Here is a 27046-nt window from a genome sequence, read left to right as displayed (position 1 = left end):
AGCTTACTATATTTTACGTATTTCGGAGATCCCTCCCGGAATAGCTTTTCAAAATAAACTTTAACCACAGGTATATATATAGTTACATTTCACCTTCATGATTATGAATCTGTGAGTGAGTTTTTTTTTGTGCATAAATTAGGGCGTGGTCACATTGAGTTACAGCTCTGTCAAGTTACTGCTGCTGTTAGCTTCTTGTCTCTCTGCTAGCTGCTCCGTGAAGCTACATGGACTCTGCCTGCTCAGTTCATCCAGGGAACACAACTTGAAGCCGGCCGTGGTTGTTTGTTCTTCATGCTTATATATCGGACTATTGTGACTCACTCTGCGGTTAAAAAAGACGTTGCATGAATGCGGTTTTGCGGTAAGTGAAATTTGAGTACTTTATTTATGTGTTAATGATTTTTAATCAGCTACGTAATTAATGTTAAGGCTTGGGTTAGTGTGTAAGCAAGTGGTAGCTACATCGGTGCTAACGATGCTAATCGTAGCCTCCAAGTTAAATTCATAGACTGTATATATAAAGGTTAAAACTAAATAGGCAAGTGTTAAGCGTTAAGTGGGATAATACTGTAGAACTTCTGGCTTCTGTTTGAGGTTGATAAAATAAGGTCATCCTTGTAACTTAGAGAGATATTTTATTATGTAGGTAGGAACTGTATGCATCGCTAAGGTTAATTTAAATTGGCTATGCTCAAGTATGTAGACAAACTAATGTCGAAGTAGTGTATGTGAAATCAACCTTACAATAAGATGTGTGTATATTAGAATTATTAATGTCATATTTAAAGATGATTACTTAGATATTACAATATGGTTGGTTGAGCTGGAGTTCATTATTGAGTTTACACGTTAACGTCACAGTCATCTGAAGAACGAACCCAACACTTGTTGTTTTTATTAATTGCAGTACCAAATGGGTATCAAATAAACAGTAAGCATTGGTAACACAACTTCCAAAGTTACAGTAAAATAAAAAGGACCCTGACTCGGACAATACACAATCCAACATAAGATAATCAGTTATATTGTTTGTACACATGGTACTTTACACATATATATATATATATATATATATATATATATATATATATATATATATATATGTGTATGTTTGTTTAAGGTGTCCACGTGATGCAGACAGGCTGGACCAGAGAGTGAGAGACAGAACTGTACTCCTCAAAGCAGTGAACTTCAGCACAGGTTTTTTTCATACTGTACAAAGAATCAAGAAAAATATTGGTTTAAAACACTGATATACATTCCATTAAACAATACTAAATACTAGTTCACCTACACATCAGTTAAGTTGAGGGTTTTTCCATGCAAAAAGTTACATTTAGATGTTAACAAGCAATATGATTTTGTCACCTTTCTAATTTAATGTATTGAAGGCAAAGATATTTAACACATAGTGAGAACTGCTACTATTTATCTCTCAATATTGTCGGAAAAAACGTGGTAAAAGTTATTCTTTCAGTGAGACAACAGAGCAAGCTTCTACGGTTGCACTACCTTTTGATAACATGTTATTAGCAAAATGATATTTAAGTATTTCAATGTTGATGAACTTCATACTGTTCATTCATAATTTGATTGTCTTTGTAGCTCACTGTTGAAATAAAAAAAAACATTAAAATTACAAAATAATTATATATACAGCCCCTAAACACACAAACACACTACTTTCATAAACAACACACTTGTTCTGCAATAATATGTTTTATGTTTCCTGTATTTTCTGTTAGGAAAGGACATGCCTGAAAGACATGGCTCAACATTTTCTCCTTCTCTGAGGGTCAAGAAGAACATCCAAGAGGAACATTAAAAGCTGATGTTATGAGATTTTAAGACCAGTACAGGACATTCACTAAGAAACTACTTGTATTGTGAAAACACAGTCAGCTGATCGAATGCACCTATTTCCATGTCTACACTCCATCAACTGATTATTTCTATGTGCATCGCTTTATGAGCTTCACATCACTTGTGCCTTGTACCGCAGAGTTTGCAACGTCACAAATAAATGGGGCCAATCTTCAGTCAGATGTGAATGTGTAATCTAACATTTTCAGTAAGAATAATGGACAAAAGGAGTGCAAACACAAATACAATTTATTGAAATGTGAACCAAAAGTTAATCAAACATGTTTTAAATAAAAAGCACATATGGACTGAAGGTGGAAAACCTATTAAATGTATAAGTAAACACATTTAGTCAAATAAAGTGACAGACTAGGCCTGTGCAGTTGGTATCAGCGATGCCCAGCATGGGCTCCTCCATCAGGCCTGGTCCTCCTCGCTGAGGAAAAACCCTCAGTCCTCTCCAAACTAACAGACAGGACACGTGGAGTGTTTCTCCCTGAAGTCTCAGCAGCAGTTTTTTTAGATTGTCAATACTATTACTGTATAACTAATATCTCAGGTTAAGAGGCACATTCAAATACAGATTGGTATTTAAATGCATGTTGTCTTCTGAATTGTTTGTCGAAAGTCAAGGATCTAGAACTGGTACTTCGTTTTAATAATACAGTCTGGTTATTATGCTGTTTGGAGGAGGTAAGAGGTAAGAGCACTAACTAGCTACCATCACATGTACCTTAGCTTGACTTAAATGTATCAAACATATAGTTAAGTGATATCAAAATATAAATAACTAATGTCATGCAAACATATTCATATTTGCTTGATTCCAGTGTTGAATTTAGCACAATTGCATACAAACGTTAAGAGATTTTAAGATTCTGAAGTATTATGCTAAAAACTCAATAACTTAGATTATTATTTATAGCTTTGCTGAATAGTTTCATGTCCGCTTACCTTAGAAACGTAAAATGCCAGGGCAGTGTGCAGATGGGGAGCATGTTAGCTTAGATTGGTAGCTTCAGCTAGCTCTGGAACTTTCAGCTCGGTGGCAGGAGGTCCCGTCTCGGCCTCTTTGCCCTTATTTGGAGCAGGCGGGAGTTGAACTCTGACGTCACTGTCGAGCCGTTAGCGCTCTACTAAGGGCTTCTCGGCAACTCTGCAGAATCCTATGGGTTACGTCACGGACCCTACGTCCATTTATATATACAGTCTATGATTGTGACGTAGTAAAAAATCGAAATGCTCACACTCAATGCTGTTCCATTTTATTTTCACATTCATCTATACCTTCTCACTGTTTAACCCATTCATTACCATCTTCCATACTTTTTCTGCAGCCGGTCTTCTTATTGTATCCCCTTCCCCCACATACATTTCAACCACACTCAATAAATCTTAAGTAAGGCTGTTGAGGGGTTGGCTGTAAATAATACAAAGGAAAAAGCATGTCAGGGTTGAGTGAAGCAGGCAGGACCCAAATGCAGATTTAAACAGAAAATACATTTATTTCAAGGCTAACAGAACTCTTCCCAGTGAACACAGTCAAGATAAACAAGGATCTCACAAAGACTAACAGGAAAAAACAAACCTAAATGCACACAGGACTAATCAAAGACAAAAGAGACAGGTGAGGAGGGAAGAGAAAACACAGGGGCACCAGGTGAACATAATCAGGAAATCAGACACAGGAGGGCAAACTCGGGTTGTGTTCGGATAGTTTAAACATCAGCTCCTAAGTTCTAACCCTATCTCCTATTCCTTGACCTCTGAGTGAAATGTCACGGGGTTAAGGGATAGTGGATAGGAGAATTCAAAAGGATTTAGGAGAAGCGACTGCGGTACTTTTGAGAATCCGAATGCACTTTCACTATCCGACGTGTTTATGATGCGCCAGCCGACGTCATTTTGTGCGTCTGCTGCTGTGGGGAAATTATGGAAACTACAGTGTTCTATACAGCGGACTACAACATGGATGTATAATAAGAACGACAGACTCATATAGAGACTGCACCGTGCTCTGATGCTGTTGCTTTACGCTTTATGAACAACAGAGAAACATATTCTTCATGACCCAAGTTGGAATTGAAATAAAAAAGTGAAACTTATGCTCATCACCCTCTCCCTCCAGTCCACATTAATACAAATGATCCCAATATGTATGATTGTATGAACTATGAAAAGATCTTAAAATCAATACAAATGTATTTAATTTAAACGTTAGTCCTTAACATCTATCACGGTGTATATCACCATTCAAACATCTTTTAAAAGTTGAACAAACCCCACACAGCTCAGTGAAATACTGACTTTATTTGATAATTTCAGTAAAAACTAACGTTCATATTTCTCTTTTTGATTATAATACTGATGAACGTTAAAAAAAAAAGCACTTTGGCAACTTACCACATACGTTTTAAAATGCTTAATAAGCACCGTAACTTTCATGATATAATTTCTCCGTCATAATCGTTTGTGTCCGTGAACGGCCGACTGTTGTGTGACCTCAAATGCTGCGGCTGCAAGGCATTATGGGGCAGCATTTTCTCCTCTCCTTTCTGTTAGGGAGGTCCATGGGTTCCTAAGCTAAAGGAAGTTATAAAGGAAGTTTGAAACCTCCTTTCCTATCATTCTAGAGAATTTGAACGGCACTTATCATGGCTGCCACTGAGGGACTTCCAGGTCATTTCACTCGGTTAGGAAGGTTCCTAAGCTAAATGGACTATTCGACTGCAGCCACACTGCAGCCACAGAGGCTAAATGGACTATTCGACTGCAGCCAAACGAATAGTCAATTTAGCTTAGGAACCTTCCTAACCGAGTGAAATGACCCGGAAGTCCCTCAGTGGCAGCCATGATAAGTGCCGTTCGAATTCTCTAGATCAGGGGTGCCCACACTTTTTCAGCTTGCGAGCTACTTTTAAAATGACCGGCGTTTGCGCTTCAGATGAGGAGGTGAGGCCCCCTCATGACTGCATGAACCTGTATGGCACAATACAACTCAGACTGGCTTACCTGTGCGTCAATCAAGTGGCAAATGCCATAGTAAGGATGGATGATGGGCTAACTTTAAAAAATATATATATTTTTTTTTTTTTTCCAATGTCATGCGATCTACCCACACTACCTTTGCGATCAACCGGTCGATTGCGATCAACGTAATGGGCACCCCTGATGATAGGAAAGGAGGTTTCAAACTTCCTTTGTAACCTCCTTTAGCTTAGGAACCACTGGACCTCCCTTGACGAAAGGAGAGGAGAAAATGCTGCCCCACAATGCCTTGCAGCCGCAGCATTTGCCATCACACAACAGTCGGCCGTTCACGGAAACAACCGATTATGACGGAGAAATTATATCATGAAAGTTACGGTGCTTATTAACCTCTTAAGCCCGGCCCCCCCAATACCGGGGGGAAAAACGCGTCACTGCAGGAGACAGCGTCTGGGGGCTTCTTAATATTTAAAAAACTATGAATGTCTTATACTCAAATAACGGGAAAAAACTCAGCTACCTGACGATATGAGCCATTTTTACCGAAACAAAACACAAGTCTCACAAGAAGCGTTAGCATTAGCCCTTAGTGAAAACAGGCTGATGCTACTTCCGGTGCTAACTAGCAAAGACGATCTTTAAAACGTAATATGTTCTGCACAAACTACATATCTTCTGAAAGATGATACTCCACAGATTATTTTGATATAAGTATCACTGCAGGACACAAACTCACTGAGCTAGCAGCCAGAACAGAGCAAGAAAACAATTTTTTCTAGACCATAACAATAATTATGTCTTACCGTTGCTGTTTTGTGATCAAAAGTCGTGTTCAAGGGAATAAAAACGCTGCTCAAGGTTAATCCAATGTCTCTGTGTCACTTTAGAATTGTTCCTGATAATTCATCATTACATTCATGGCCGCAGAGTAGGTAGGCCTATAAAGTTTTGCAGTCCGGAGCTCAGGCTGTAGCATGTGTTGCTTACGCAAGCCTCTCTCTCCTTGACGTAAGTGTTTAGTGGGATTTACTGACTCGATGGGTTCCAGAGATAGGATCCTGCGTAGTATGAATAATGCCAGCAGCGGCACCTTTATGCAGCAGAGCAAGGCGCACAACCGCTCCAGCACAGCACAGCAGCAACGAACACAGCAAAGCGACAACACAGCGACGAACACAGTGAACACAGCCAGCGAACAGAGACAACAGCAGGCAACAGAACATCATATTAGAAGAACAAGGATTTATTTGCTTTTAGGACTTATTCGAGCAAATAATGGCACCCAGAAAGAGGCTTGAAGACACAGTGGTGTTCGCTGACTCTCCGTCAGAAGATGGGAATGTACTTCGGCCACAATCAGACCCTGATTATGAACTTCAGGAAAGGTATGTACTCTCTCTCTGTTTGTATTTATTAGTTGTGTATTTGGTGTAATCTATAGTAATTCCACACTCGCAAAATACAAAATGGACGCCGCTTTGTTGTTGTAGCGTTATCGTTCCGTGAGAAACTAAAACAATGGGAACATTGTGTTGGTGAACGTATAAATAGATTAATTGTATTTTGTAACTATAACACGGCAGTATATAAATAAAGCTGTATTGTATATCAACCCAGTATATATATATATATATATATATATATACTGTTATTTCACACACGCCAAATGGATGCTGTTTTATAGTTCTAAAGACATTGACTATTAGCAGTTTATAAATAAAGCTGTATTGTATATCAGTCTACTGTATATATATATATATACTGTATGTGCATACTGTTATTTCACACACGCTAAATGGAGGAATTATTTCTGATTTGAGTTACATTTTTGAAAGAATAAGCCAGTGAAGTAATCGATTTAGTTTTTTCCACATTTTCTTTCACAGTGATGAAGACGAGTATCAAATGGCTTCTGGATCGCAGCCATCAACATCTGCCTCATCCGAGCTACGACGTGCTTCAGATCAGCATACAGTTGCCCCAGAGCCATCAACATCCAAGCTACGCCGCCGGACGTCTGCACCAGTACTAACTCAGCCTCCCTCTGCATCTTCTGATTCAGTGGACAGACTGTCAGGAGGAAAGTGAAACGGGCTGGTGTGTGGCAGACTAAGATTGTTACCATTCCTGACGCCGTGGTGGACTACAACAGAAGCATGGGCGGCGTGGATGTGTCCGATGCTTTTATTGGGTACTACAGCCTTCACCACAAAACCATGAAATGGTACAAGACCTTTTTTACCATTTTACAGCTTCCTTCTCCGCAAGGAGCTGCACAAGATGAGGGGTGACCCCGGCAGGACGAAGCCACACACCCAGAAGTCCTTCAGGGAGCAGCTTGCTGCAGACATGAGGGGAGAAGTCCCTGCAGCACCACCACCACTCCCCCCATCATCACTCGTATACATTCCCAAGTATTATGGGGAAGATGCCACCGCACTCAGGAGGTGCTCTGATGCTGGCAACAAAACGGTGAAGACCTTTCTACTACACTAAGTGCCTGTTGCCTCAATTCAAAAACACTAAACACATTCAGGTTGTGTACATTTTTTCTTTTTTGCCAGTATTTACAAAAAAAATGCTTGTGGTGTTATTTTGGTTTTAGTGTAGTTTTTTAGTGTGTTATTTTTTAAATAAATCTGCTCCTGTTGGAGACAAATGTATCCTATGTTCCCTAATTTGTATTGTGTAAGCAAACTTGCCTAGAAGTGTTAGTCGGGTGATAAACATGTAAGGACTGTGGCAAAGTCCACACACAGACACACACACACAACATTTACATAAAAAAAGGAAATGTAATTTAAAAAAAAAAAAAATTAATAAAAAAGTTTTTTTTATAAAAACACTTGTATTTGGATGGAATGATTACCTATAGTGATAATACAATTATTTTTACAGTATGGTACCTGAAAAAGGTCAAATGGCACTGATGGTATCCAAATGTGCCCAAAGGCCTGGACTGTTTTTTTTTGCTAAACCTCTCTAAAACGGTCAGATTTCACTTGTTTTGCCTCAATCTTGAGACAGGGTACTTATTACATGTTATACTTTGGATTCCTAAAGCTTTTAGTCTACCATCCCACCATTCAAGGGTGGTTTTCACTATAAGTAATGGTTTTTTTTTAGGCGGAGGTAAGAATTTACCTTTTTTCACTATGTTCCATCTGAATTTACTCTGACACAGAAACATCTATATTGATTCTGACACTTCTACATCCAACTCACAGTTCGCCTTGCTTTGATAAAATAAATTATACATATAACCCTTTTAGAAGTTAAGTTATAGTCATTTGTTTTGGGCATAGCATTTTCGAGCCTGAAACCTGAAAAACAGGCTCAGGGCTTAACAGGTTAAGCATTTAAAACGTATGTGGTAAGTTGCCAAAGTGCTTTGATTTGAACTTTCATCAGTGTTATAATCAAAGAGAAGAGAAATATGAACATGAGTTTTTACTGAAATGATCAAACAAAGTCAACATTTCACAGTCTTTACTGAGCTGTGTGGGGGTTGTTCAACTTTTAAAATACGCTTGAATGGTGATATACACAGTGATAGGTGTTAAGGACTAACGTTTATAATAAATACATTTGTATTGATTTTAAGATCTTTTCATAGTTCATACAATCATACGTATTGGGATCATTTGTATTAATGTAGACCGGAGGGAGAGGGTGACGAGAATAAGTTTCACTTTCCTTTTTTATTTCAATTCCAACTTTGGTAATGAATAATATGTTTCTCTGTTGTCCACGTTCATAAAGCATAAAACAACAGCATCAGAGCAGAGTGCAGAGTCTCTAGATGAGTTTACAGTAGTCCCTCGTTCTTATTAAACATCCATGTAGTCCGTTGTATAGAAAACTGTAGTTTCCATAGTTTCCCCACAGCAGCAGACGCACATTTATGACGTCCACTGGCGCATCATAAACACGTCGGATAGTGAAAGTGCAGTCGGATTCTCTAAAGTACCGCAGTCTCTTCTCCTAAGTCCTTTTGAATTCTCCTATCCACTATCCCTTAACCCCGTGACGTTTCACTCAGAGGTCAAGGAATAGACGATAGGGATAGACGTTAGGAGCTGGTTTTTGGATTATCCGACCGCAACCAGAGACAGGAATCAACAGACAAGACAGGGTGAACACTTTTTAAAATAAAACAGGAAACCAGAGACAGACAAAAACACAACACAGACAGCTCTGGAGGAGCTGTAACCCAGGGTACAAAGATGTAGTGGAGAGAGGAGTCTCTCTGGAGGAGCCTTAACCGAGGGTAAACTGATGTATTCTCTGGAGTCGATGTCAGCCAACAGTTATGTTTAAAAGAGGCGTGACGCATGGCTGGATTTATGTCAACAAAGCACAGCTCTGCAAACTGTTTCCGTTGTGATTATAAGTTATTTAAGATGATCAAATGTGCATCAGTCTTTCTGCCCTTTACTGTTTGTTTACTCACTAATCACATCTCCCCTGGATGTTAGGTTATTTTATTTTTTAAAACAACTGCTTTCATTGTGACGCGATGTTTACAGTGAGAACAGCTGCTGAGGTCAGTGCAGAAAGCAGAACAGTATGTATAATATATATCGCTCAATAATATATGTAACAGGCCTACATTACACAGTTTATTTGTATGCTTTAGGAGATATTTACAAATAGACAGTAGATATTTGTCATGAAACCATATAGTGCTTCACATAATAAAATATGCAAGGGTTGTAGCCTGATATTTATTATATGCTTTTGGAACTGTTTGTGTTTGTTGTACAATGTGTAGGAGTGTTTTGTAGAGTGTATGTGTGTGTTGTACATTGTGTAGGTGTGTGGGAGTTGATGCGCCGGGCAGACAGGCAGCTCTCAATAGCTTAAAGAGCAACTTCCAGGTTAAAGACACCTGTGAATAAATGTGTAGGAAAATGATGAATACACTAGATTTTTTTTTAAATATACAGAAATATACACTACAGTGACATCTGGCGTCGTTTTTGTAAAACATTTTCACTTCCGCATGAAAAAGCCTCGGCACGTGACCTCCCGCGTGTGACGTAACATGGGGAAAACAAGGGGGAGAGCGGCCGGTGTAACGTATTAATAAACATGGATCCCAATGCTAGTTTCGACACAGAAGACACAGAAGAAGTTGAACATGAATATTCAAATGCATATGACGGGCCACAACCTTATAATTATGAGCCTGCTAGGCGTCCAAGAGACCAGGAGCAGCCAAGGATTAGAAGAAATAACGGCCATCGGAGAGAAATTGAGCTGTGGTGTGAGGAGAACCAGTGGAGAACTGGGCAGCTATCTTGGTGAGTGACCGGCGTTAGCTACAGAATGTTAGCTAACGTCACATCACAACATTGTGAAGTTAGATATCATATATCAGGCTATAACTAACGTAGCATTGATAATATAGTAACGTTATTGGCAGGACTGTTTATACTGATCCATAACAGAAACTAATGCGCAAGTATCAGCCGTATCTCTCGTTAACGAATGCAACTCCACACTACGGTGCTGTGTACCGGAGGAGAGACGCGAGATACGGCTGATCCTTGACGATCTGGCGGAGAAAGGTTGTGGAGCCTCCGTTGATATGCCGTTGTAAATGGCTTGATGGGAAGGAGGTGTGTAGTCGGGGATGGTGCACAGCTGATTGCAGCAGGTGAGTGGAGGTTGAGCCGGGAGCCAGGAGGGACAGCCACCACGCGCACACAAACAAAACAGACAGGGGGAAACAAACAAACACAAAGGAGACAGCTGGAGCAGTACAGCCACCACAGCGTTACCTAATGCAACTCCACACTATGTCTTACGATGCCGTGTACCGGAGGGGAGAGAGAGAGAGCAGCGAAGATGGGGGGGGGGGGGGGGGGGGAGAGAGAGAAGTAATACGGTTTCCTGATAAAGCTGTGGAGAGTATGTGCTGCAGGGAGGTGGATGCACAATGCACCCAGGAACGAACGCTAGCTCTGGTCCTTTTTACTGTGGACTCGATGTCCTGACAGGCTGGTATTTGTGCAACCTGCACAAACACAATACTGCACCACGATTACAAATGGTGAAATACAATGTAAAACTACAGAAAAATACCAGCTCACTAAAACACAACCGCTCAACTCAACTATATATACCCGCTGTCAGAGAGCGGAGATGTTTCCCCTTTGTTATGTAATATGACGCGTTTGACGTATGACCTTAAAAAAAAGCCGTTTTTAAGAGCAGAGCTCAAAATTGCTCCTTTCCCTCTGAATTCCTGCCCTTATGTTTCGTAAAACATATCAAATCCTACATTCACTTTTTTAATTGTAATTTTCAAGCAAGTTTAAGCATAAATGTAGAAAAAAAAAAAACCTGCAAGATGTTCTTTAAGGCAGTGGTTCTCAAAGTGGGGGGTGCGCCCCCCTTGGGGGGCACAGAGGCATGCCAGGGGGGGGCGCGAGAGACCAGGAGGAAAAATGGTTATAAAAAATAAAATAAAAAGATTTTAAAAAAAATCATAATTTGAAAAATTATTGATTCGAAAATAATATTATGCAGCTCTATTACGTCTGGGTCTCTGTTTCATTAAAGCTCGGCTCTGTGTGTGTGTGTGTGTGTGTGGAACGAGCCATTTTTTGTGCGCGAGAGAGAGAGCGCACCGGTACTGGAGATTGTTGTTGTTAGCTTCTTGTGCTAGCGAGCTAAGGAGTTTTTTCAACAACAAAGTGGAGGAGAGTCATCTCCCGTCAGACTGAGAGGCTCAGTGAGCTAAAGGACTCTCTCAGTGTTATCTCAGTGGGTCTCAAACGGTTTGGTCACCATTAATGTAAACAATTATTTCCGAGGCACACGTTTATATGATCATTATAGTTATAAAAAAATAAGATAATACATTAAAAACAGGTATGACATAGGACAGTAAAACAAGAATAAAGTTTAAAAGGGTGATTTGTAAAATATCCATAAAGAAAAGTAAATCTGCTTACAGTTCTGTTTCATATGGGTGTTGAGAGATGTATCCATAGATCTCTTCATTTTGCTCTCAAAGTGCACCAGATTGATGCTTTTAACTTTCAATATTTAAAAAAAAAAAAAATCGGCACGTGACCTCCCGCGTGTGACGTAACATGGGGGAGAGCGACCGGTCTAACGTATGAATAAACACGGATCACAATGCTAGTTTTGACACAGAAGAGGTTGAAAATATATATTCGAATGCATATGATTATAATTATGAGCCTGCTAGGCGTCCAAGAGACCAGGAGCAGCCAAGGATTAGAAACAATAACGGACATCGGAGAGCAATGGAGCTTTGGTGTGTGGAGAACCAAGCAGCTGTCTTGGTGAGTGACCAGCGTTAGCTACAGTAAATGTTAGCTAACGTCAGTCACATCGCAACATTGTAAAGTTAGCTATCATATATCAGGCTATAACTAAAGTAGTATTGATAATATTGTAACGTTACTGGTAGGACTGTTGATACTGATCCATAACAGAAACTAATGCGCAAGTATCAGCCGTATCTCACGTTACCTAATGCAACTCCACACTACGGTGCTGTGTACCGGAGGGGAGACGCGAGATACGGCTGATACTTGACGATCTGCCGGAGAAAGGTTGTGGAGCCTCCGTTGATATGCCGTTGTAAATGGCTTGATGGAAAGCAGGTGTGTAGTTGGGGAGGGTGCACAGCTGATTGCAGCAGGTGAGTGGAGGTTGAGCCGGGAGCCAGGAGTGACAGCCACCACGCACACACAAACAACACAGACAGGGGGAAACAAACAAACAGAAAGGAGACGGCTGGAGCAGTACAGCCACCACAGCGTTACCTAATGCAACTCCACACTATGTCTTACGGTGCCGTGTACCGGAGGGGAGAGAGAGAGAGCAGCGAAGGGGGGGAGAGAGATGTAATACGGTTTCCTGATAAAGCTGTGGAGAGTATGTGCTGCAGGGAGGTGGATGCACAACGCACCCAAGAAGGAACGCTAGCTCGGGTCCTTTTCCCGTGAGGGAAACTGTGGACTCGATTTCCTGACAGGCTTGAGTTTGTGCAACCTGCACAATCACAAGCTCACCACGATTACAAATGGTGAAATGCAATGTAAAATTACCGAAAAAATACCAGCTCACTAATTCACAACCGCTCAAACCAACTACAAACTACTACAGCGGATTGGGCAGGGAAGGAGTCCGAGAAAGTTGCTCCCCCATGTGACGTAATATGATGCGTTTGACGTTAAAAAAAAAGCAGTTTTTAGTAGCAGAACTCAAAACGGCTCCTTGTCCTCTGAATTCCTGCCCTTATGTCTTGTAAAACATATCAAATCCTGCATTAATATTTTTAATTGTAATTTTCAGGCAAAGTTAAGCATAAATGTAGTAAAAAAAAAAAACCTGCAAGTTGCTCTTTAAAGGTGGGGTAGGTAATTTTGGAGATACCAGCTTGAGTGCGTTAGAATTTGAAAATACACAGCCGGAAAAGATCTGCCACTCCCTTACAGACTTACTTTTTTCACCATCCTCCCGGAACCGTCCCGAAATACAATCTAAGCCGTCCCAAAATTAATGTGGATTGTCCCGAATTTAAAATATTAGTTCTTCTACATTATCAATAGTTAAAATCATTCAAAGGGACATTTAACATAAATAAAACATCATACAAATCTAGATGATAATTCATCAACCTTTTTATTCGAGGAAATCAGTCAAACACAGAAACAAAGGCCAAATATATTTTTTTAAAAACACACAAACGAGAAAGTTACTCTAATATTGAATCCAATCCAACGTCCCATCCAATGAACAAAAAAATCCAACACTCTGTCCTGAAGACAGAAGACAGAACCCAGAGTAAGCACTAACCAGGATGACAGTCTATAACACAGTCAGGACACCTTTACAAACTGCCCCGCCCCCTCGCACACAGACAGGAGAGAGAGATCTCTCGTCTGGATTGGTTTTATTGCATATTAGAAACGGAGTTGGCGAAACTAAAACTGTGATATAATGTTTATGTAGCAATAATACATAAGACGTATATATTTTTAAATGTCTCCAGTACCATAACGTCGGAGCTTAACGGTACCACGTTCTTTAATAATTCCGGCTCGGGGCCCGTTTGATACCGGGGCTTGGTACCCATCCCTTCATGGGGAGGCGCAGCATATTGCTAAGGAATGAATGCGATGGAGAGTTCTCATTATTCGCGGGCCAGGTATTTGCGGGCAGCTGTGCCGCTGGCTGTCGGTATACGTACTCTGTGTGTGTGTATTTCGCGGGTTGCTAAATGTGTGTAATAACTGTGTGTTACACAAAACGTGCAGTCAGTTTCATTTTCATCGCCGTTTGTAGTAGAGTTAGCAGGGTATTTTTATTTTAACTCTCGTCCCAAATTCGTCCCAACATTCTTTTTTATCCTCCCCGACACTATTTTTTTCGGCCCCGGGACGACGGGACGCCCTTAAACTCGAGCCCTGGCCCCTCCTCCAACACAAACGAACGCGTACATGACCAATGAGGGCACGAGATAAGTTTGTGCACAGATGGAAGGCTGACAGGCAGGTAGGCCATCCAGTTATTTTAGCCGGGCCGGCTCAAATGATTGGTCGTGGTTTTTACAGTGCTACGGCTTCCACAGATGACATTTTTTTATGGATTTTTTGTCAAAGCACTTAAGATATTCATTGCTATCTGGATGTTAAGAGCATTCCATGGAATATAACAAGTGTATCTCGAGCCGGTTTCTCAAACTTACCTACCCCACCTTTAAGTAAAAAAAAAAGTAACAAATAAAAACCTTAAAATCAACTCTAAAAGGACAGAAGGAGTGGTTTTTATCAATATCCTACATGAAAACTTTTAGTCGCGCCACTTGTAAGACCAGAAAAAAGTTGTTCACAATCTCTATTTGCTTCCCACAGTGGAATAAAATGTTACATCCCCACAACATCCAGTTGAGGCAGGAGGAAATCCAGCTCTTTCCGTCAATCTACGGACGCTTATTACTTTTCTTGCCTTCCTCTTAACGCGCAACACAATGCTGCCTGGGTCTTTGACTCACTTTTCATTAATTATAAAAGCTTTTCAGTGTTTTTTACTTGTACCTTTCATTCTCTCATAACTTTTAATTTCATCTATTCCTTTTTGTATCCAACCTTTTCATAAATACCATTACACTAGATGTTATTTACACACTTATTCTCTTAAGTGGCTCTCTCCAGGGTTAGGCTTAACTCTTTTGTTAACCTTTCTTAGAGAGAGGATGACCTAATTGTTTCAAATTATTGTGAGTATTTAATGTGTAGTTGACTTCAAGACTGCCCTTTAGTGCTTTTAGACCATCAAGGGGCCGTGTCCACATAGTACCTTTGACTGAGTGCCAGCATCTTTTTCAATGTAGTCGCATAAGAACAGAGAGTTGAAAATGTTCTGTGTTGTGTTCAACTTTCTTTCCCGTACGGAAATTGTCCTCCTCACCCTACAACTGTATCTCTACCATTAAAGCTCATTCATTGAAAAGTGTGGGAGCAAGACATTAGAGGTTGGTTGTAATGGTGAAAAAACAATATCAAAGACATATTAAGTGGGGATGGTAGTCTTTCATACAATAGTGGTGATACCCTGCCTCCGTTTGCTTCTCTCTATGTAAATTCCACATAAATGTCCCATATTTTGAAATAATAACTCACATGTGGTCAAATTAATGTTTTAACATCTGTATGTTTCTAGGTATTTTATCAGTACTCTCTCTGTCCAGTGAGAGTATGCTTTTGGCGTCAGAACTACCAAAGGTTTCCTACGTTAAAGCCATTGACATCTGGCTCATTGCTTGTCTACTTTTTGGGTTTTCATCACTGGTGGAATATGCTGTGGTGCAGGTCAGTCTTTACACACACAAAAACACATACAGACAACTGTACATTAACATTACATCTGCATGCCAATCACTGGGTTAGACCATAGATTAGAAATTGTGAAGTGTATTGAAGATCTTCAGCATTTTTATACCACAAACAATGTTTTCATGTAAAATGATTGTAGAAATAGATTCATCTTCATGTTTGTCTTTAGTCTGAATGTATGCAACAGCTCCATACACACGCCCAGAGGTGTGTCAGAAAACATGAATATGGGAGTCTGAGGTTGTTCTGTTGGTAAATAGGAAGAGATAACATTACATTGCATTTACCTGACGCTTTTATCCAAAGCAACTTACAATAAGTACATTCGACCAGGAAGACACAACCTTGAAGAAAACAGAATCATATACAGTAAGTACATCAGGTTTCATAGAGCCAAACATTTCAAGTGCTACTCAACTGGCTATAGATAAGCCAGTCCTTTATTAGTATATAAGGGCTCCGTTAGCAGTTCTTTGTTAGTAATTCTATCTCTCAAAGTGGAGTCGAAAGAGATGTGTTTTCAGTCTGCGCCGAAAGATGTGCAAGCTATCTGCTGTCCTGATTTCAATGGGGAGCTCATTCCACCATTTTGGAGCCAGGATAGCAAACCCACGTGTTTTTTCTGATGGGAACTTGGGTCCCGCTCACAGCGAGGGTGCAGCGAGTGGTTTGGCTGATCCAGAGCGTGGTGCACGCGCTGGGGTGTACAGTTTAACCATGTCCTGGATGTAGGAAGGGCCAGATCCATATGCAAGTACCAGTGTCTTGAAGTGGATTCTAGCAGTTATCGGAAGCCAGTGAAGTGAGCGGAGGAGCGGCGTGGTGTGGGAACATTTTGGAAGGTTGAAGACCAGACGAGCCGCTGCATTCTGGATGAGCTGCAGAGGTCAGATGGCACATGCAGGTAGACCAGCCAGGAGGGAGTTGCAGTAGTCTAGGCGTGAGATGACGAGAGCCTGGACCAGAACCTGCGTTGTTTTTTGGGTCAGCTGGGGACGTATCCTCCTGATGTTGTAAAGCGTGTATCTGCAGCAGCGGGTTGTAGCAGCGATGTTTGCATTGAAGGACAGTTTGTTATCTAGGATCACACCCAGATTCCTTACAGTCTGAGTCGGGGAAACAACAGACGTGCCAGTGTTGATTGTTGGATCAAGAGTGGGACAATCTTTTCCCGGAAGGAAAAGCAGTTCAGTCTTGTCAAGGTTGAGCTTGAGGTGATGAGCAGACATCCACTGAGAGATGTCAGCTAGACAAGCAGAGACGACCTGGGACTCTGAGCGGGGAAAGGACAGAATTAATTGGGTGTCGTCAGCGTAGCAGTGGTATGAAAAACCATGCGGGCTAATGACTGATCCGAGCAAGTTTGTGTACAAGAGGAAGAGGAGGGGACCAAGAACAGAGCCCTGAGGGACCCCTGTAGTTAATTGACAAGGGTCGGACTCGGACCCTCTCCAAGTTACCCTGTAGGTAAGGTCTTTGAGGTATGCGGTGAGGAGGGAAAGTGCAGAGCCTGAAACTCCAAGTTTTTGGAGAGTGCGAAGGAGGATCTGATGGTTCACCGTGTCGAATGCAGCAGACAGGTCCAAAAGGAGGAGAGGGATGATGCTTTGGCAGTGTGCAGTTCCTCAGAGACAGCAAGGAGAGCAGTTTCTGTGGAATGACCTGCCTTGAAACCAGACTGGTGCGGATCCAGAAGGTTGTTCTGATGGAGATAACAGGAGAGTTGTTTAAAGACAGTGCGTTCAAGTGTTTTAGACAGGAACGGGAGGAGAGAGACAGGCCTGTAGTTTATAACATCAGACGGGTTGAGAGTGGGTTTCTTTAGGAGAGGGTTTACTCTTGCCTCCTTGAGACTGTTTGGAAAGTGACCAGAAGTTAGAGAAGTGTTGATGAAATGGGTGAGAAACGGTAGAATATCAGGAGCGATAGTCGGAAGGAGGTTTGAAGGGATAGGGTCCAGAGGACAGGTGGTAGGACGGGCAGAGGTAATAAGGGTAAGAACCTCACTTGGAGAGAGATGGGAAAAGGAGGTTAGTGTGTGGGTGAAGGGAGGGTCTGGTGACCCAGCGGTGAGTAAAGGTGAGTCAGAAAAAGAAGAGCGAATATCATCAACCATTTTTTCAAAGTACACTGAACAAAAATCTAAACGCAACACTTTTGTTTTTGCTCCCATTTTTCATGAGATGAACTCAAAGATCTAAAACATTTTCTATGTACACAAAATAACAATTTCTCTCAAATATTGTTCACAAATCTGAAAAAATCTGTGATAGTGAGCACTTCTCCTTTGCCGAGATAATCCATCCCACCTCACAGGTGTGGCATATCAAGATGCTGATTCGACAGCCAATAAAGCAAAAATGCATGTTTCAGAGTGGCCTTTTATTGTGGCCAGCCTAAGGCACACCTGTGCAATAATCATGCTGTTGAATCATCATCTTGATATGCCACACCTGTGAGGTGGGATGGATTATCTCAGCAAAGGAGAAGTGCTCACTATTTTTCAGATTTGTGAACAATATTTGAGAGAAATGGTTATTTTGTGTATATAGAAAATGTTTTAGATCTTTGAGTTCATCTCATTAAAAATGGGAGCAAAAACAGAAGTGTTGCGTTTATATTTTTGTTCAGTGTAGTTGACAAAGTCGCTTGACAGAAGGGAGGAGGGGGAAGGGGCTTTGGGGGGGGTCCAAGACGGTGGAAAAGATTGAAAATAGTTTTTGGGGATTGGAATAGGAAGATTGGATCTTATCTTGAAAGAAAGTGCTTTTTGCCGGAGAGATCGAAGCAGAGAAAGAGGAGAGGAGAGCCTGATAGGTTAGGAGGTCGTCTTGGTGTCTAGATTTCCACCATTTCCGCTCTGCTGCCCGAAGAATGGTTCTATTAGCACGCAGTGCGTCATAACAGTGAAGGAAGTCGATGTCAGGGAGATTTAGCTGTTCCAACTCCCATACTTGCCATGTCCTCAATAAGCTCACTGCCTTAATTACATTACTCCATCCCCTTTCTGCTTCCATAGATCCTGCACCAATATCTTTGCACAGGTTGTGATGGGGTAAGATAGCCTAAGGGGTCCTATTGAGATGCCAAAACCTTGTACCAAAGGTTTTCCATTAAGTGCTGCGTCTGTCTGTAAGAGTGCCGTGGGTGTGGATGTTCCCATATTTGAAGCTGTGGGTGTGGACCTAGCTCAGAGCAATGTAGATGTGTGTTCAGTTAGTGTTCCAACCAGATCTACAAACTGTGAATAAGTCCCCTAAGTCTTGCCATCTGACCAAAGCCTCATCCCAATACCCCTCCTCGACTCCTCCTTTCCCTCACTCGCTTCCCTTCCTTGCGTCTTAGCTCCGCCTCCGTAAGATGAGAGCGAGAGACACGAGGAGGTGACGCAAGGACAGAAGCCTCATCCCAATACCCCTCCTCGACTCCTCCTTTCCCTCACTCGCTTCCCTTCCTTGTGTCTTAGCTCTGCCTCCGTAAGATGCGAGCGAGAGACATGAGGAGGTGACGCGAGGACAGAGGAGTCCTCAGGTATTAATTGGGATGTCCTCGTTCACTCAAACGTCACTTTTAAACGACGTCTGTTAATGATGACATGTGCACAGCTGTATCCCCTCTCATCAGGCTTAATTGAATAACCCCTTAGAACCGGCCCATTTGTTGTTAAATATTTATTTAAATGAATGAATCTTTCTCTTGTTAGTCAAGGAATTCAATGTATGATGGTTGGTCCTGCTTTTGTGTTCCGTTTTGGTGTAAAATGTAGCCTACATTTAAATAAAACTATAATTATAGTAATGTGAAAGCCTTTTAGAAATGAATTGCACATAATAATTCCCACGGAGCTGTGAGCACTTATACATTTATGTGACGCTTTTCCACTCATCTTCCAGTTGTCGGTTTTCCTCTGTTGAAATCGACCAGCTGTGAAGGTAGCTGTGAGCACTTATACATTTATGTGACGCTTTTCCACTCATCTTCCAGTTGTCGGTTTTCCTCTGTTGAAATCGACCAGCTGTGAAGGTGGGGGCGGGGCTTTTATACACGAGTAGTGAAAACACTTCCGCGTAGTCTGCTCGCCTGTATCCTCCCTTTCGTCTCCTCCCGCACCCCTCCTCCCTCACCCCTCCTCGACTCCTCCGTGTGCATTTCAGCTATTGGGACGTCCTTCAAAATGGCGTGTCTTGATCGATTTCCGGGTGAAGTCCCGGAGGAGGGGAAGAGAGGAGTCGAGGAGGGGTATTGGGATGAGGCTCAAGTGTTTCTTTCAACCTTGTGGGGAAATAAATTGCTGCCTAGTGATGTGTTGGTGAACTGCATCCCAACAGTGTGTGGAGGTGTGGTAGACCTTGCCACTGCTCCTGCAGTTTCACTGCCATTGACCAATGGAGTTTCTCCATGTATTGCTCCAATGTTGGGCTCTTGTGAGCAGTATAATATGTGTGTTTTGGTGATTGCCTTGTGTGTTTTGGGTTCCGTATTGACGGGGGATGTGCCCCAAGTTAATATGTGTAGTTGTGGAATGGTGAGTGCAGGTGACGTTTTGGGTACAAACAGTAGTTTGATTGTCTCCCTCCAGGTCGAGCCTCTCCCTCAGGTGCTCCAAATCCCCAATCAGGGCCTGCATAAAGGCCTGAGGAAGGCTGCAGTCTCTCTCTCTCTCCTTTTTCTGGGATGCATGTGTGACCATTGCAGCATTAGGGTGGTCCTTAGTGCCATAAACATTTTCAATTCATTTATTTTAAGCTTCAATCCCATAATTCATTCTATTAGTCAAGAAAACTCTCCTGGTGAATTCTTTCCTCAGTCTGACAACATTTACCCCTCCCTCATCAACCTGGGCTGCCACACCAGCAGCCACGGTGCTGCAACTGAGGCTAAACTTCAAGGTTAATGAGGGAGGGGTAAATGTTTTCAGATGTGTAGGGTCTCTGTGTGACACTAGTTGGTTTAACCTGTGTTTTGTTAATTGTTAGATGTTTTAATTGTGTAATTTAATCACTTCCTTTTATAAGAAAGTTGTTCCTAGTTTACTTTGGCTGGTGAGCCCTCTTTTTTTTTGAGTAATTGAACTGTATCTTCTAATTCTGCCAATCAGTTTCTTCTCCCTTTTTTTCTCCCGGTTATTTTTACATTATGTCACGTTCCCTTATAAACTAGGGGTACAAAGGGAAGTAACAACAATAGTTATTGGTCACACATGCAGCGCAGAGGAGAAGGAAGAGAGGGGGTGTTTCTCAATGTCGAGGAAGGCTCCTCCAGAGCCACTATTTCAAGGATGCTACGTCATCGAGTCCCGCCGAAGGACTGTTCCAATGTCCAGGATCCTTGGAATTCTACCGAGGCCGGCCTCCTTCGTTGCAGGAAATTTCGAGGCTGCACATGTGTATCCTCCACGGTCTTAAAATCCCCACAATGCTTTGCGCACGGACCAATTTCCAAAGTCTTTTGCGGAAATCACACTCCATTTAAGGCCTCGCATATGACGCACACCTGCACATCTGTTATCCTGTTCCACCATTCCTCTTTTTCGGAGGCTAGGAAGGATTCTTGCCTCGCTTCTGATGGACCTGACTCAGAAGACATGTCCTACCAAGGAAGCGTCCTCGACATAGAGAAACACCCAGGGACTGCAGCCTTCCTCAGGCCTTTCTGCATGCTCTGATTGGGGATTGGGAGCACCTGAGGGAGAGGGGGAGAGAGACACACAAACAAAACATGGCACGTAACATTGATCGAGGAGGTGAGCATGGACTCATTGATGAAAGTGTAGGAGTTCTCCGTCATTGTCTTCGGACCTGCCGCAGGAAAAACATCCTCTGCTAGGCTTTTTTTTTTTTAGAATGCTGATGTTCTGCTCACACTTGAGGTTCTGGGTGATGATAGTGCCCAGGAAAATAAAGGAATCTAGGGGAGAGTTTGGTAAGATGATTTCATTTTTACTTATGTTGCAAGGAAAAATTAGATAAAAGTCAAATGACGACAACAAGAACAACATTTACTTCAGGATGTCTTCTGTCAATCAAAAGTGTAATGCAATAATAATTCTATATTATATAGCAAAGGGGCATACACATATAACTTCTAAAATGGTCTTGTGGCTTAACTCGCCCCATCTAAGGGGGATAAGTTGGATTGACAAGAGAGTCACACAGGTGGGAGTGCGTTCTTCCAGAAATCCAAAACCAAGTTAACCCCTCTTTATTGTCCACTCTTTCCCACTCTTTCCTTCATTCCCTCTCTGCCTACCTCTCCTTCTCCTTTTAGGTGATGCTTAACAGTCCCAAACGGATTGAAGAGGAGAAAGCCAAAATGGCTACAAAGGAGAAAGCTCTGCAAGAGAAAGAAGGAAAAAAGCCTTCAAATAAAACAAATAACACAGTCAATGGAACTGGTGGAACACCTATACATGTCAACACTCTGCAGGTAAACACAACTCGGCAGAATTGAAATGCAGTGGTTATGAATGTGTTTCTGACGCTTACATCATTTGTATTAGTATCACATTCATCATTAAATATGATATTATCTGAGTAAATTTCATGTAATCTCAAAAACCCTAATTAGTTTATTTGTATTTACCTGCAAGTATATCCCTTACCACTGCAGCAATTTTAGAGCTGGTGTGGATCTGGTGCTTGATAGCGGACCAGTTTTTTTTTGTGTGTTTCCACTGCAGCAGTGTCTGCCCGCATCCCCGAAAACTGGTTCGAATTTGGAACTGACACAAATTGGCAGGAAAATACATGGTTCTGTTGGAGAGTTTGGGCAAGATTAACCTGAGCAATGACCGTTCAGAGTACAGCAAATAGAAGAAAGTTGTCACAGAAGCAGTGGAGCCAAGAACACAACCACACATGTCAGGCAACATTAACCAGGCACATGTGTGACTATTTTTTTTTCGACCATGCACCGTTTTCTACCATTGACGATGTTGAATAGCAGCCCAGTAATTTTTTCTTATGTTAAAATCAAACCCACACATCTCAACTTTGTGACTACTCCTAAAATGTGTATATTTATCATCTAGTGAATTTTGGAGGGGTGTGGGATGAAGAGACTTTGTTTAGCATTTATACCTAGAACTGCCAAACGGGGTCATTTTGACCCATATGTAAACAAATGCATATACTGTTCTATATTTTGATAAGTAGGCAGTCATATCATTATTTAGAACTTGCTAGATCTGATCGATATGGACATAAATACGACCCGGCGCCACAATGAATCTAAAGGGAGGGCATATGATTTTCATGGGAGGGCACACAAAACCGTCAAGTGCTGCGGGCCTGCGGCACAATATATATCAAATAGCAAGGCCAACACCATGGCGTAAAGACACACACTTATCGCAAATACATACTCAAATAAAGGGCAACATAGAAACCACTATTGAAACATTGTTTGCGTGGCAACACAAACACTGGTAAATCACGAGCAAGGCACACACTGGGTAAGGATGGCAGCTTCCTCATCGTTGCACTCGGAGATAAATGGTAGAGACGGAGACGATGAACTGTTTAGCCCTCCTTGGGCATGGTTTGTTTTCTATGCACTGCAGGTGCATCCTTTCGCTCAGCCGAGCCATACTTGTCAACCCTCCCGATTTTCGCGGGAGACTCCCGATTTCATTGCCCTCTCCCGGTTTCCTCCCGGGGTCATATTTCTCCCGATTTCTGACACAATCAGATTTACTCAGGACTGTTTCCACTCGGACTTTAATACAGCTACACCATTGTTTGGTTTCCATGGTAACACGTCTCTTTAGTAGCGCACGCAACAGAAAGTCTGACAGGGTGAGGCAGATAGTCACAGAAAACAGAACAAGAATTGACAACTACTCTACTCTCTGCTCACTCCTTTCCTGGTTCTACAGGCTGCATTTAGAACTACAATAAGCATGTTAATGTTAATCTAACAGCTCTGGCGATAAACTAGCACCCCCCCCCCCCCCATTTTGCATTTTGAAATGCTCCCGATTTCTGAGGTCTCAAGGTTGGTAAGTATGAGCCGAGCTAACTTAGAACATTATTTTGGTCAACTCTGCATCTTTGTGCAGCGTATACTCAAACAGCGATAGGAAGAGCACACTGCCTGACTCGGACATGCTGTGGAGTGAATCGTGGTCATGTCTGAGAGGTGATTGACAGCTAAAAAAAGCTATAATATCAACGACAGCTGACAAGTAATAACGGTTCCATGCCAGCTAATTTGTGTGCACCAAAGTACTCATTTCCTTATTTGTTTCCTCGCGTATATGTCTCTCTCTCCACAAACTCTCACATGAAATGTGTTTTTTGATGAGGCATGCCTTAGCAGTCCTTTATCACTCTGTAATGCGTGTTTCCAGTCGCAAAAACCTTTGACAGTAAAAGCCGCATCAGATGTAAACGTATTTACTTTAAACTGTCTACAGGGTAAACAAAAGGCTGCGTCTGCTTTTAACAAATATTCAAGCCATGGCCTGTTGTAGTGCAGTGCAGTGGCAAAAGTGCGCTTCTTTACTGAAAACAATCTCCCTGGATAACGATCCAGTTTCACCTGGCTGGGTTTATTAACCCCAAGATCACCTGGGGCTGTTGGTCTTTGAGCGGTTGCTGGCCCAAAAGTAGCCTACCTGTTGATGTGCTGCAAGGTAGCGTCTGTAGTGGAGGCACCGGCACGGAGGAGGAGGATGGCGGGTGTGGTACAGGGTGTGGCAACGCAGGTGGTGATGGTAGGGGCACAAGGAGCTGTGCCTCGGAGGAAAGCGTTGGTTGCGGCCGCGTGGATGAGTCAAGGGCTCGCTGGGCTCGCTAACTCAGCCCCGGGGTTTGCCGAGGTCAAGCCTGTGACATTAAGGCGTGCTGCTGCAATGGCAGGTGCAGGGGTCGCCAGCAGCACCATCGGCTGCAGTTCTTTCATCGCTATTTCGTTTCAATAAATCCTTAGACCTTTTAAGCCAATTTCTGATGTCCATTTTGTAATTCAAACAGAAATGGGAGTCTACAGAATGCACAATAAACAATAAACAAATCCAGAATAGGCGGCAGAGTGTGACGCTGTGATTGGTCTAAATGTGGACGAATCACAAATCACAACAGACACATTAATTTATTTGACGTAGCCTGTGATCTTTTTTTAGTTACTATCTGACATCACATACATCGTAGCATAAAAGTTCACCGTTTATTTATAATTAAAAAAATTAAAAACGTTAAATGTTAAAAATAATAAAAAAACGTGTTTATTGGGGGAGGGCAGGAATGTCTCCCCCCTTCCTGTCATCTCTCTCTCTGTTTCTGCTGATGTGTAAAATATACAAAATAACGTTTTATATACTTACTCTCTTGTTAAAAGGTGATGAAGTTTGCAGCGTAAGCCAGCCATCAGTGTTCTAGTTTTAAGGTTTTGCATACCTCAAAGTGTGTCTAAAAGTATCTTGGCAAGAGAAAAAAAGCCAAAATCCGCCTAGGCCATTAAAAAGAAACCGAATTCCACGTTTTACAAATGAACAGACACAAATGCAGACTTGACTACTTGGCAGTTGATTAAAGCAGATGTGTCCTTTTTCATCTCTCAAAGGTTTGGGTCCTGTTCAACACTGGGTACAGAAATATATTCAATATACAGTCATTTGTACGTAAAGATTTTTTTAAGTTGTAAGTACTTAGAAATATACATTTGATTGCATTTAAAGTGGCTGTAGACAACTTATCAGAATGAAGTAGTTGATTGCACAAATTTGTAATTGATGTAAAATAAAGACGACATTAGCATTTCAATTGGCTCCCTATAAGACTTGCTTTCTCTATGAAATGATGTCTGGCTCTGAGTAGTGTTCTCCCTTTCACAATAAAAAGCCCAAACACAATACTTTCTGAATCACTGCAGGAAGTAATGTGCTAAAATGCAAATACAAATAGCTTACAGTAGCTCCCAATTAGTTGAACAATTGGAAAATCGCAAGGACTGTGGAAACACCTACTGGCAAAGGATTGTGGATGCAAATTATGCAAAGAGGAAGAAGAAAACATTCTATCTAAAGCTATATAACACAATCTGCATATTGACAGTATGAGTACAACAAAAACAGTATGCATGTTGATGCAAACGACAATGTTCAGTAAACGATCAATCAAAATCGAAGGATCCAATGTATTTTTAAATGGAGCAGAAATAGAACTAGTCTCCCAGTTCAAGTATCTTGAACAGGGAGTGTCATATTGGACTCGCACCTGACTTTTTAAGAAACATATCCAGAAAGTATCCAATACCATTAAATTCAAATTGCAACATTTTAAACAAATTAGACCTTTTCTTAACTGTCAATGCTGCAAAGTCATACCTCCACTGTATGATTCTATCCCACATTGAATACTGTTTTACAAACTGGTCGTCTGCTTGTGCCACACACCTGAAACCCATAGAACAGCTGTTCAAGAGAGCTATCCAGGTGTTTGACAGAAAGCCACAGTCATACCACCACTGTACCATCCTTGAAAATCACAATTTCTTGAGTTTTTGACAATGTTAAGTCTTTTAAAAGTATGTGTTTTTGAAATAATATTTACACGGGCTGGCCCCCCTCCCCTTGGGGGAATTCATCCGCAGAAAACACACTGGATGCAGCACTAGGTCAGAAACCAGAGGAGACTGTAAAGTCCACCACAGACGGACCACCTTTGGACAAAATGTCCTCTCCATTAAAGGCAGTTCATTGTGGAATAGCCCCCCAACTGAGATACGGGATTTGCCCACTCTCAATAGTTTTAAAGGTCAACTTAAAGAATGGTTGAGCAACAAACAGACGTGTAATCACCGCTAAATAAATGCACTTTAACACAGGGGTACCTCCTCTTGCACTTTATGTAGCGCTTTTATCTTATCTTGCACTTTATATATCATAGCTACTACATGCCATGTGGTAAATGCGTGTATGCTGCTCATGCTCTTTCTGCATATTATGTATTTATTTTTGCTGTATATATATATATATATATATATATCTATATATATATAGATATATATATATAAATGTCATGTTCTTATATGCTGTATGTGACGGGACTACAGATGGAAATTAGCTCAAAGCTAAAATCCGGCTCATTTACACTTGTAGGCATTATTTTTGTTTTAAAGTGTTCATCAATGTGCACTACGGTAACCCTGAAGAAAATTAAACATTAAAATATGTTATCGATGTCCCCATTCCCAGTTTGTTTTGGGAATAATTGCGATGTTTACTATGTTTTGGTAGCTCTTAACAAAACAGAATTTCTGTAAAAGACTGCGACTCTAAAAGGCAAGTTTGTGATTTTAACACTGTT

The 27046-nt window shown here is 41.5% G+C and overlaps 1 protein-coding gene across 2 annotated transcripts in view; it reads left to right on the top strand.

The window, feature by feature from the left end:
- The window catches only part of LOC307033746 (glycine receptor subunit beta-like), a 186598-nt gene that overhangs the window by 145041 nt on the left and 14511 nt on the right, over positions 1-27046 (top strand). The window contains exons 9-10 of one of the 2 annotated variants that reach the window (XM_079672322.1): positions 15565-15713; positions 22005-22163. The exons of the other annotated variant lie outside the window; for it this stretch is intronic. Coding sequence (XP_079528448.1) covers positions 15565-15713; positions 22005-22163 — 308 coding nt within the window. The remainder of the gene's footprint in view (positions 1-15564; positions 15714-22004; positions 22164-27046) is intronic. 2 annotated transcript variants of the gene reach the window in all.

The sequence above is a fragment of the Notothenia rossii genome (genome assembly GCF_949606895.1).
Source record: "Notothenia rossii genome assembly, chromosome: 1".
Lineage (NCBI taxonomy): Eukaryota > Metazoa > Chordata > Actinopteri > Perciformes > Nototheniidae > Notothenia > Notothenia rossii.
Note: the sequence above shows the minus strand (reverse complement) of the source record. Positions and strands in the feature narration are given on the sequence as shown.